Here is a 12004-nt window from a genome sequence, read left to right on the forward strand (position 1 = left end):
CATGGACTGTCACGATGTGGCGGTCACAGGGCCTGGCTGTGAAAATCAAGTTGGGTATCGGTCGATTTCCCCAGGTGCTTGTGATGAGGTTTTTCCTCTCCCCCACTTCACATGGGCGTGTTCTCTGCCTCACATGAGTGGGGGGGAGGGGGGGGGAATGAAGCCTACAGAGGAAAATCTAAAATGTCAAAAGAAGTTCATTTAAAAAACCTGACAGCTGCTCGCTAATGGTAGCTGCTCTGCCGATTGGTTGGGGCTGCCTCATGAATATTCATGAGAGCACAGCTCCAAATGGTGCAGCTGTGAGGCCAGCTGTGCTGGCAGCGCTGATCTAGAAACTTCCAGCCAGGAGCTGGTGGGGTCGGCGATGCAGCCAAAATGCCAGGCGGGGGCTGTCCCTGCTCTCCCCCCTCAGCGGAGGCTTGACACGCACCTAGAGGCATGTGGGCTGCACCCATGGGTGAGCCGGGCCCCCATTAGGCTGAGCAGCGTTGGCGCTGAAGCCAGGCTCGCAGAATCACAGCATGCGGCAGGCTCTGGCATGGGCTGCCCTGCTCGGAGACCTCTGCCTGCCCTGGGGTTTTCCCTTCAACGCCGGCTTGGCCGCAGCAGCTCTCGCTCCTCTTTGCAACCACCCTGCTTACCAAGCTTGCTGGGTAAACATACTGCAGTGGTCTCCTAAACGCCTTCCTGGGGCAGTTCCCCTCCCTGCTAGCGTGTGGGCACGGAAAGGCCGTTCCCCACCATCCTCTTGCTGTATGTCACATTCTGGGGGCTGCAGCTCAGAGCGCCAGCTCCACCTACCTCCGGGCACCAACCCAGGCAACGGCTAGCTGGAACGCGACACAAGGACCATGGGGAAAGGGGAAAGCCACCTGAGCAAGCTCTCCGGTGTGTCAGTCCCGGCTGCTGCTTTAACAGTGCTACCCCCAGCGCTGGCTGCATCTCAGGGGCAGGCAAAATTATTTCTAGAGGTGCTGCAAACGTATCAACCCGGACCCACGGTCTACTCACTTTTCCAAGGAGGCTGGGCACAAAATCCCGCTACTGTCGGCTGGGCCTGACCAAACCGGGACTGACTCAGGCTGAGTGGCGTTGTCAGATTAACGTGAGAGCACATGGGCTTCGGCGATGAAAGCTACTGGGGGTTAAAGGGGGGCATTGCAACACAGATCTTTTGCAGAGCAGTAGCTGGGCTCCGGTACTGCTCCACAAGGCTGCTTACGACGCCGCTAGGCGGGGAGACGCCGCTCTGATCACGGGGAGGTGCAGGTTCTGTTCCCTTTCACCGGGGAGGGGCTTGTAGAAGTATTGAACGCTGCTTAGCAGAACCACTGGGAACCCCCAGCTTCCACTCTGGGCAGTGGGTGCTCAGCGCCTTTGAAAGTCAGGGCGTTAGCGGTGCAGGAAATGGGGAACACGCCCATCCCTCCTCCGTAACCGTAACCGCTCTTTGCTGCTGGCTGTGCTTCTGCGGGAGGATCGTTTAGACCCCAACTCTCAGCCCTCTGAGTTTCTCTTGGCCCGCGTGTGTCTCTTTAATAGGGAAAGTAATTTTGCTGCTGCCGGTGGCATGGACGCTGGGGTGGGTAAAAGCACGGCCTGTGCCCGCCACACACCCAGTAAGCAAAGGGCTGGCGGGGCAGCTGTGGATTCATGTGGAACCAGCCAGCTGCGAGGGGGCTGCACGCAGGCGCTGTGCTGGGAGCGAACTGTTTCCGTCCAGCAGCCGGCAGGCCTGGATCCCGAGCCCTAGACCCTGTTTGCTGCCTGCCACCGAGCTGAGGGCAAGTATGTGACAGGCACGCAGAGCAGCTCAAGGTAACCTTTCTCTTGCCATGTGCCTGAGGCCTTCTCGAGATGACTCCCCCAAAGCCTGGCATCAACCCAGCCTCTGCCTGGAAGCCATCCAAGCACTGGAAGCCATCCAGGCTCATCCCTTCCAGCTCCCCGAAGGAGGCCTGGCTGTCTCTCAAGTCCGTGCAAACAAATTGTAGCACATGTACCACCCAGCCAGCTCAAATGGAGAGAGGGAGGAGCCCCCAACCCCTGGCACTGACTGATCAGAATGACAGGCTGGAGCCAGCTCCCTCTGCCGGACTAAGCCACCTGCCTCCTCCGGTGCTGGCGTTTAACCGGCCGCCTGGGAAGCTGCTGCTGACTAAACCCAAACCCTGGTTGTACAGAGGACTCCCCAGCCTGAGGACTGAGCGCTGAGAACGTGGCTCCCGTCCCGCCCGCTGCTGGCGATGGAGGGAGCAGGGCCTCCCGCCCCTCTGTGTCCAGATGCCTGGAGCGCACAGCTGATAAAGTCCCCCTTCCCCCAACAAAGGGTAAGATAAGAGAAGGGGGGGTCTCTGTCCCTGCTCTCCAGCCTGGGGGAAGCGCCCAGCTTTCAGGGTCAGCCCCTGCCACTCAGAGCCCACCCTTCACCTTGGGCAGGGCTGGAGTTAGGCCTCATGCTGCCACCAGCTGATTAGCAGCTGTGTCACCGCTGGACTCAGAACTGCTGCATGCCATAGGCCCTCTACTGCTAGCGAAGATTGTCCTAGTACCCAAGAGGTGGCTGTGCTGATGGTGCAGGTAGTGGAGAGTGCTGTCCTTGCTGGCCCTAGGAAGAGACAAATAGGCCTACCCTAGGGACGGCTATGGATTTGTAAGCATCCTCCACTCTCCCCTGAGGTTCTCCGAGAGCTTTATTGGGGCGGCCCAAGGGCTTTACACCCCTTGGCCAGACAGACAAACTGTGGCACGAGAAGGGAAGGGACATGGGGTGATGGCAACAGACCTCAGGAATCCTGCTTTCCCATGCCCCTATTCTGTTTGCCATGTATCGCTACTCTTTCATTTTCCTGTCTCTCCCCTGCACCCCACCCCACTCCCGGGCTGTACTGAGAGCAGGATCAGGCCCTCGGTACAGTAGCTGGTGCTCCGTGGGGCAGGTGCCCTGTCAGATAACCCCCCTGCAGGGGATGGGGGGAGCGATAGTCGCTCCTGCTCAACCCACAAGCCCAGCGCTGCCCATGTGTTTGCTTTGCTCAGTGAAAGCGTTAACAGAAATGTAAAGTCGTTGCCATTAGGCTTCAGAGTCAACACCCCACTGAGCTGAATGAGGCTGTGCACACCTGCCGCAGAGTGGCTGTTGTGGGCTGCCTGCAGACCCAGGCAGATGTCTCCTCAGCCTCCAGGGGCAGAGATGGGGGTGGGTGTTTTTTTCAAAGGAAACCAGCTACCGCGCCAAGCATCAGCTCACAAGCAGGCCTGATTCCCCCACCCCCTGCACCCCTCTCAGCCTCTGGGGCCCTGCCGCGCTGCAGCCCCCCCCTTAGAGCATCACGCGGCCTCCTGCCAGCGGGGAGAGAGGCCAGCACTGCAGCAGAATCGCTGCACCCTGCTGCATGCCAGGAGGCTCAAATATGGCTACCAATTACAGGACAGCTGTTCAACGGGCTGAAGGAGGGGTGCGGGGGGGACTTGTCTCTTTAAGAGCCCTCCCAGTGAGTGATGAGGGCTGGGAGATGCAGGCAGTCAGGCCCTGATTAAACACTCATTGTGCAGAGCACGCTTCGAAAATTACTGTAATTACAATCCGGTCCCAGCAGAGGGACGAGCTTCAATCCTGGTAATAACCCGGCCAGGTGCCTCGTTCCCTAACCTGCAGCAACCAGCTCCCTGGCCTCCTTCAGCTGCTAAAAGATGGAAGAAAGCCGCCATTGTAGCTGACCTAGGCAGGGCCGGACTGGACTCTGCCTCCCGGGCGTGGCGCTTTGCTGCACTGGGGCGCTCTGCCCAGACCACAAATCCCCGACTCCAAATTCAGGTGCAGCGACGGATTCATCCTCCATCGCCCCCTCCCGTGAGCGACTCGCTCTTTGCCTTGCAGCCGGCCGGGTTTGTACCACCAGCCAGCCGGCGCCTTAACGCCAACCCTTCCAATCACGTTAACCACTTGGGTGCTGCTCCATCTTACCAGGAGCAGGAGGGGCCGTGGCAGGAGCATTCCCATGCCCCAGTGGCCATAAGGACCCATATTATTATTATTTACATTACTCTAGCATCTACCAGCCCCAGGCTTGCAGCAGGGTGCTAGGTGCTGCACAGACACTGCACAAAAAGCGGGTCCCTGCCCTGACGAACTCGCAATGGCATAAGTTAGGGAAGCGGCAGGGCTGCGTGAAGCATTGCTGGGGACCGAAGTAGGGACGGTTCTTGCACTAAATCCGAGTCAGGGCCCGGCTCGGAAACAGCCCCTTGCACCCCCTGGATCTCAACCCCCAGCGGGCCGTGGCCCCACAGCTACTTTAGGGCGCGTAGTTTCCAGGGGATCATAGCGCGGGTGATCAGGAACAGGCCAATGAGGAGCCCAAGGCACATTGCAAACAACCCAGGAGAGATCAGTCAATGGCAAGGAACCTCTGGGGAGGCCTAACCCCCCCCCCCCCCCAAGCCAGCAACCTCTGCCCAAGGCAGGAACGCTCACCTTGGACCCCGAGAGGCCCAGAGCCTCGAAGGGGCCTAACTCCCATTGATTCCAACAGGAGATAGGTGCCTAAATACCTTTGATCTGGGCTTAAGCAACTTGCCCAAGGACAGAGCGTGTCTTGGTAGAACAAGGAACGGAACCCGTGGCTCTGGGCTCCCAGGCCCTTGCCTTGCCCAGAGCCCCGCTCCGCCAGCCTTTACGCCTGCTCCTGCTAACTCGCTCAGAGCATTTCAGCCCTGGTTGCCTCCGACAAAGCCATTTCTGGCGTGGGCTGGTTTTTGGACTCTTGCTACGCCTGCTGTTACTAGCCTCCTCTCCCCCATCACTCGTTCCCAGCGTTGCTGAGTCCCACTGGCCCATGCAGCAGGCAGGGCGTTGCTCCAGACCCAGCTCGCCTGGGTTTTGGCCACAACCGCCTCCCTCTCCCGTGTGTGTCTGAGCCGAGGCCTGGCGGGAGCCGTGGGAGACCTGGGGGGGGCTGCCCGGGTTGGAGGGCCGGAGACGGGATGCAGGGAGGCCGGGCCCAGATCACGTCTCCAGCTCGCAAAGGGGCTGGTGTTTGGCCTTGCATGTTGCGGCAAAAGCTGGCATCTGCACCATGAGCTACAAGGAGCCCAGCTGGGAAGGGAGGGGGACATCTGACAGCTCCGAGGCCCTTCCTCTTGCCCCGCCGCGGCTGCTTCCCTCCCCCCCGCCGTGCGTCGCTCGCAGGTGAGCTGTCTTGGGACCATTGCTAGTGGAGCAGCAAAACTAATTGGAGCTGTCAAGGCTCTTCCCTGCTCCGAGTCCAACAGCAGGCGGGCGGGAAAGGCTTCCAGGTGCTTTGCTATGGGCTAGCAACGTTCCACAAGGCGGCAGGGGACCGGTTCACGCCCCAGCCCCTTCCAGCAGCGGGGAAAGAGCTCAGCCTTCAACCTGCTAGCAGCAAGGGCTGGAACCAGAGGCCCGTCCCAGTGACGTAGTCAAGCAGGATCTGTGCACAGCTGATTGATTTGAGATAGTGGTAGTGGTTTTAAGTGAGTTTTAAGAGTGGTGGCTGGAAAACAGACAAAGTGGTTACTGGGTTGTTATTTTCTGTTTGCTTATTGTGGGTAAGGGAAGCAGGGACAGAAAAGGAAGCAAAATAAGTAAGACTAAAGATCAGAAGAAGCTAAAACTGCACAAGTTGCAAATTGCCCAGAAGGACTGAACACTGGGCCTGGGAAAGTCTCTGTTAAGCCCCTGAGCTGAGGGCATCTCAGTTTCAGTGAACTGCAGCCGGGTGTGGCCCAACCTCTGTGTCTGTGCTGAAGCTGAGAGTGTCTTAGCAAGACAGGAGTGGAGCCGGAGGGGGCCCCGTTCTGGCAGGAGGGGGTTCTCTGTAGTATCCCAGCGCATCGAGTGACGGTCTCAAGGGAAGACAAATGGAAACTGATGTGCAATTGGCCCGGGAAAAGGCTGCCCACCAACACATCAGCTACCCCCACTCCAGCCCTCCTCCCTGAGCTTCTGAGGGCACTGGCAATCCCCCACAGAATCGCAGTTTGGCTCTGTCTTTGCTTGGCCCCAGTCCTCAAAGGCGTGCAGCCACCTAGCGGAGACTTTCCTGGAGAAACTGAGCCCCCGAATCGGGAAGGCCCTTAAAACACCTGCTTAAGTCTGAGCACACACTTAAGTGATGGGCTGAATACGGACAATACTGCACTAAAAAGGGTCAGTCCCGCCAGTAATGGTAGCTGTAGGGTGACCAGACAGCAAGTGTGAAAAATCGGGACAGGGGGTGGGGGGGGTAAAAGGAGCCTGTTAAAGAAAAAGATCCAAAAATCAAGACTGTCCCTATAAAAATCAGGACATTTGGTCACCCTAGATAGCTGGCTCGGAGAATCAACACACCCCGGCCCTGTGCTGTGATGCGGGAGTTAATTTTAGGAAGGCTGATGGCTTTTTTCCCTTTGGCCCGATGCTGCGGTGAACAGTTAGCTACCACCACCTAGTGGCACATGGGGGACACAGCCTCTCTCTTTATTCCCCCCCCCGCCCCGTCCCATATTGATGGAAAGGTGCCAACCCATCCGACTTCTGGGCTGGCCAGTCGTGGAGGCTGAAGTTCTCTGTTGATCCCCAGAGATAGGGCAGCACACAGAGCGTGTCCTCCCAGCCCCACAGCGGAGCTGATGGAGCTCCTATCAGAAGAGGCTGGTCACGGGCCAGAATTGGTTTATGGCCTGGGACTCTACCAGGGTCGGAGAGGGAAGGCCAGTTCCAGCGTTGTGTCCTCTCCTGGCACACGCCCGTCTCTCCTCCCTGATCGCCGAATCCAGCCGCAGAGCGAGCCAGGGACTGAGCCTACAGGGACGCTGAGACACTGCCGGAAACCATGAGAACGAAAAGAGAATCTCTTTATTCTGGGTCTTCCCCCCGGCTCACAAAAGAAAACAAAAGTGGCCCCTACGTTGGCCGATTGCTCAGGCGTCTCGTCAGCTGGGGTAAGAGCCACGTACAAAGCCACGTGTCATTCCGAATCAAGTGGGGAATGAGGCCGATATTACAGACTCTGGAAGGGTGTGTGCGTTAGCTTGGTAATTGGCTCGGGGACGAACGGGATGCTCTGTGAAACAGCAACCACGTGGGTGTTGGGAGGTGAGTCTCTTCACGTGGAGGTGGAGAAGGTTTCCATAGGTGCCCGAGGGGCAGCAGGGGAGAGGACCCCCAAGGTGGGGGCGGCTGTCCAGTATGTCGGGGAGAGAGGCACCAGGGAGTCTAGGAGGAAAGAGATACAGGAGTGAATATTGGCGAGGAGAAGATGAAAAAGGATGTGACCAGGGCACAAGCAACCTGTCTGGTGCACACCCAGCGACTCACGGCCTGGGAGGAGGTGACTTCAGTTGATGCAGCAAGAGGCGGTGTGGGCCACTGGTTAGCGCAGGTGATTGGGCGTCAGGACTCCTGGGTTCTATTCCCAGCTCTGGAGCTGACTTGGCGCGTGATCTGCCAGCTCTGTGCCTCAGTTTCCCCACCTCTCTACAGGGCTTTGAGAAAAGTGAAAAAGTGATCTATAGCCAATGCTCTGCCGAGTATTATTATGACTACCACCGAGAGACAATGTTTTCTGGAAACACAATCTTCTGGGGTGCTGTTGGCTCCGTCCGACCCGAAGGTAACGACCCTTTTCTGCGCTTCGCACAGGGATCTCCAAGTCAGGGACATTTCCATTGCAAAGCCCTGGCTCATGGTCACAGCTGGACTCACTTCAGCCGCCTGCCCAGTGTCATAGAAAAGCTGGGAGGGGAATGCAGAACCCTTGATTCTCCAGTCCTGGGCTCTAACCCGCCGCCCTCACGCCTTGAAGGTCAACGGCTAATTCCTCCCACCTCCCTGCCTCCTTTGCTCCAGTGTAAGGTGAAGACCAGAAGATGGAGCCAAAGGCAAAACTCTCCCAGGTTTCTCCATGTCCATCTTCACAAAAGCTTAAAAACATACCCCGGGACTGTCCCAGCCCCAGCCGAGACATCTCAGACCTCCTGGCAAGACAGTTTTGTTATCAGCGAGGGGGTGTGTGCGCGCGCCATCTCTGAAGAAGCGTGAAGAGTTAATCACCAAGCAGCGGCTGTGCCTCTTACCCATTGGATCATCTTCCCTCCAGTTCGTAGGCGGCTGTGAGGTATTCCTTTGGGACGATCCCCACCTCGCTGTTCAGTTCGCCGATCCACCAGCCATACATGTTGTACTCCTGAGAAAACAAAGCAAGAAAGGGCCCAACCTTGGACATCCTGGACTAGATAACTTAGTCCTGCCTTGAGAAGACGTCTCGAGGTCCCTTCGAAGTCCTACGATTCTAGGATCTTAGATAGAGAGGATGGGAGTTACTGTTAAATCACTAGACAGGCCCCCTGGGTTCCATTCCTGACTGCCACAGATTCCCTGGGCAAATCACTTCCAGCCAAATTTACACAGGTATCACCAACTAAGGCCAGTAGCCAGAATTAGACCAAAGTATTACAAGTCCTCAGGAGCCCAAATTCTCGCGTGCCACAGGCAGGGAACAGGAGAGACCGAGGTGCCATCAATGCGCTGGTAGAGCACCAATTAGTGAACCATGCCCACATGATCCTGGCAAGTGACCCACACCCATACGCTGCAGAGGAAGGCAACCCCCGCTCTTCCCACAAGATCCCTACCACTCTGACCTGGGGGAAATTTCTTCCCAGCCCCACCTATGGTGATCAGTTAGACCCTGAGCATGCAAGCAAGACCCACCACCCAAGCACCTGAGAGAGGGAACGCCAACCCAGAATCCCGGCCCACCCCTCCAGTGTCCCACCTCCAGCTGTGGGCAATCTGTGATGCTTCAGAGGAAGGAGACAGAACCACTCTCCCAAAAAATAGATGGGGAAGGAGGCGATCCTTCCTGACCCCAACAGGCGAGCGGCTGGAGCCCTGAAGCATGAAATAAATCAAGAAGAAACTAAGAATGCCATTCAGTGAGGTTGGGCTCTCCAGGCCAGCAGCTCCCAGCACTTTGCAAACAGGAGGGTGACACTCGCCCTTGTACAGAGGGGCAGCACAAGCATAGGCGCGGACTCCGTGGGTGCTCTAAAAAATAGTTGATCCGCTGCTCCCCCTTCCTCCAGCACCTCCTGCCTGCCGAGGATCATCTGTTCAGCGGCATGCAGGAGGCGCGGGGGGAGAGGGGGGCGGAGCGAGGGCAGAGGGCACTCGGGGGAGGGGGCAGAGGTGGGGCCTTGGGGGCTACGGGTGGAGCAGGGGTCAAGCTCCCCCCGCGGCAAATCAGAAAGTCAGCGCCTCTGAGCAGAAGGTCTAGGAAACCCCTAAATTCCAAGTAGGGCCTATTTTCAGGGCGTCGGCAGGATATAAGCAGTGCATAGACGCAGAGGAATGCCCCCCCCGGATCACACCCATGGCCCAGCTCCTCCGGTGTGCTTTCACCGACAGCCACCAGCCCCAGCTGTTTCAGAGGAAGGTGCAGCAGCAGGTTGTTTCCACGTGGGATAAATTTTCACATGGAACGTTTCCTCCTAAACCCGTTGGCTAGAGGTTGGCTGGGGTGCTGACGCCCTGGTGCTGATCCACTGCACAGCATGAATTAAGTCTCTGTTTTACAGATGGGGAAACGGAGGCACGGAAGCGCCACGGTTGGGGGTAGGGCCACACGATGAGAGACCGAACCCAGCCCTCCCGCCAGATGATGCTCTCAGTGGAGCCAGAATCCGGCCTCCCCAACCCCAGGCTAACCCACGGACCACGCTGCTTCCCAGCTGCGAGTGCAAGACAGGAGCAAACACCTGTCAGGGTGGCTGCCTTCAGCAAGCGATGCGCTCACCAGGGCGCCGTGTGGCAGCAGACGCTGCAGAATCTTTGAGCCAAGCAGACCTGCAGGCTGCCGGGTCCAGAGTGATGAAAGACCCGCCCGCCCCCGGCGCATTGCAACCCTCTCGAAACAGGAAGGAAAATCCCGCAGCAAAACAGGAGCAAAGAAAGCTTTGCACGAGTAGCTGCCTTAGTGCGGAAATGAACGGGATCTGCACTCACAGCAGGAGGAAACTAACCCACCCAGGAGACCTTTGGCTGGAAGGGGTGGGCGGTGGGTCAGCGAGTCGTCCAACGCATGAATGGAGCAATCCAGCCCTCCTCTGCCCACCGCAGCCCGAACACCACGAGGTATTTTCAAATCATTTCGGCTTTGATGAATTGCCGGGGCGCTGGCAATTGCTCATAATCAAAGGGAGGAAAATGCAAATGAGAGCCAGTCGAGAACTATCGGCACCAAACGTTTATTCCACTGCACCGTGCCAAGAAGAATTAAAACAACATTAAACTCCCGGCAATAATGTTTAAGTCCTCGTTTCCGAGTGCCAAATTGCACCACTCTGGATCATACAGATGTTTGTTAATTATGCTAATTTTTATTAAACTATTAAAACGAGGAGTGCACTGGCACAGCAAGCCAAAGCCCGGCACCGAGTGAACCCTGTTCTCGTCTGGAGGTGCTAATTTGCTAAGATGCTGACGCCTGGGTTTAGGGGGTGCTGAGCAGCTGGGTTTTTCCGGGGCAAGGGAGGAGAGCGATGGAGGACTGTTTCCCTGGAATCTACCTCATCAGCTTCCAGCAGGGCTTGCACAGATTGGGACGGGGAGTGGGTGGGTGGGGAGAAAGAATTTAGCTGAGACAATCATCTGGACGTTCATTGCTTTGAGAAGGTAGTGAACAGGTGCCTGTTGGGGTCTGACACGCACACTCCCTGCAGGGCGATACGCACCTGTGGCTCAACACCACCGTGCACCTGGCCGGAGGATCTCCAAGCACTTTGCATAGCCTCGTGTATCCCCATTGTACAGATGCAGCAACTGAGGCAACGGAGGAGGCAGTGACCTGGCCACGGTCAGTGACTGAGTCCTGGTTGCTTTACAACCCAGGGAGTCAACATCCTCCCCCTCCCCGCCCCGATCCTCCTCTACTTGCACCAGTTTAACCCCGTTGAGTTACACGTCACTTCTGATTTATCCCAGTGCAAGAGGAGACTCTGCCACCAACCCCTTGCGTTATGCTCGATGCACACAAGTAACAAAAAACACCTGTTCGGCACGCCAGGAGGCCCCAGTTCTGCTCTCCGCCCTGAGACCTCCTCCCTCAAACTCAGAGATCCGCTCCCAGCGGGACGGCCCACTCCACTGGCCCCAGCGCTCTCTGCGTTTCCTCCCGGCGACCGGCAGTGACAAGCGCACCCGAAACAGACGCTCGTTCCACTAACCGGCAGCCGGCGGGTTTGCGCACGGGGCCGTAAAAGGATTTATGCTGCTAATCTCCAGCAGCAAGGGGAGAACAAACACACACACGCACGCACCCCCCCCCGTAAAAGGAACAGCCAATTCTATAACCGAAAATGCGCCCCGGCCACCAGCACAGGGAATATTTCACAGTTTGAATCAGCCTCCAGTGGGTTCCCTGGTGCCATTTATGGCCGCGCGAACATCACGGCCCTCCTTAGCGAGCCGCCTGTCACAGGGCCTTGAATCCCTCCCCGGGGCTGCAAATGCCCTGCCAGTAGGTGTCGGGGGAGGGAAGCAGCAGGCTTCTCCTCATAAGCCTGGAAAAAAAGAGATTGGAGCCCCCCTGCTACATGATTGCTGCATTTTAATTTCCAGCCGCCCCCGCTGCTTCCTATTTGTGTGATCTCTTCCAAGGCAGCTTAGCCGTGACCTGGAATGACCAGCCCTGTCCTGGGAACAGACGAGATGGCCGGGCCAGATTCTCAGCGGCTGGAAATCGGCGTAGCCTTGTTGCCTTCAGTGGGGCTTCCACGACCGATGGCAGCGGAGGAGCTGGCTTTTGCCTTTGAAAGTTCAGGCAAAGACCTGTTGGGGTTTTCCAGGCTCCCGTGTTAATTTAATTCCAGGTCGCGTGCTAATGGTTCCCCATCCCCACCCTGCAGGGCCCCAGAACCAGGGGGCAAGAGGAAAACGAAGCCCCCGGTTCATTGAGCCATAAGAACGGCCGTACTGGGTCAGACCAAAGGTCCATCC

At 57.5% G+C, this 12004-nt stretch overlaps 1 protein-coding gene across 2 annotated transcripts in view; it reads right to left on the reverse strand.

The window, feature by feature from the left end:
• Positions 1-6844: 6844 nt before the first annotated feature.
• SKAP1 (src kinase associated phosphoprotein 1) overlaps positions 6845-12004 on the reverse strand; it is a 232077-nt gene continuing 226917 nt past the window's right edge. For both annotated transcript variants that reach the window (XM_005301890.4, XM_042844521.2), the window contains exons 12-13: positions 8083-8192; positions 6845-7222 (exon numbers count right to left, since the gene is read on the reverse strand). In XM_005301890.4, coding sequence (XP_005301947.2) covers positions 8091-8192 — 102 coding nt within the window. In that variant the 3' untranslated portion in view covers positions 6845-7222; positions 8083-8090. The remainder of the gene's footprint in view (positions 7223-8082; positions 8193-12004) is intronic.

Source organism: Chrysemys picta, chromosome 24 (assembly GCF_011386835.1).
Source record: "Chrysemys picta bellii isolate R12L10 chromosome 24, ASM1138683v2, whole genome shotgun sequence".
Lineage (NCBI taxonomy): Eukaryota > Metazoa > Chordata > Testudines > Emydidae > Chrysemys > Chrysemys picta.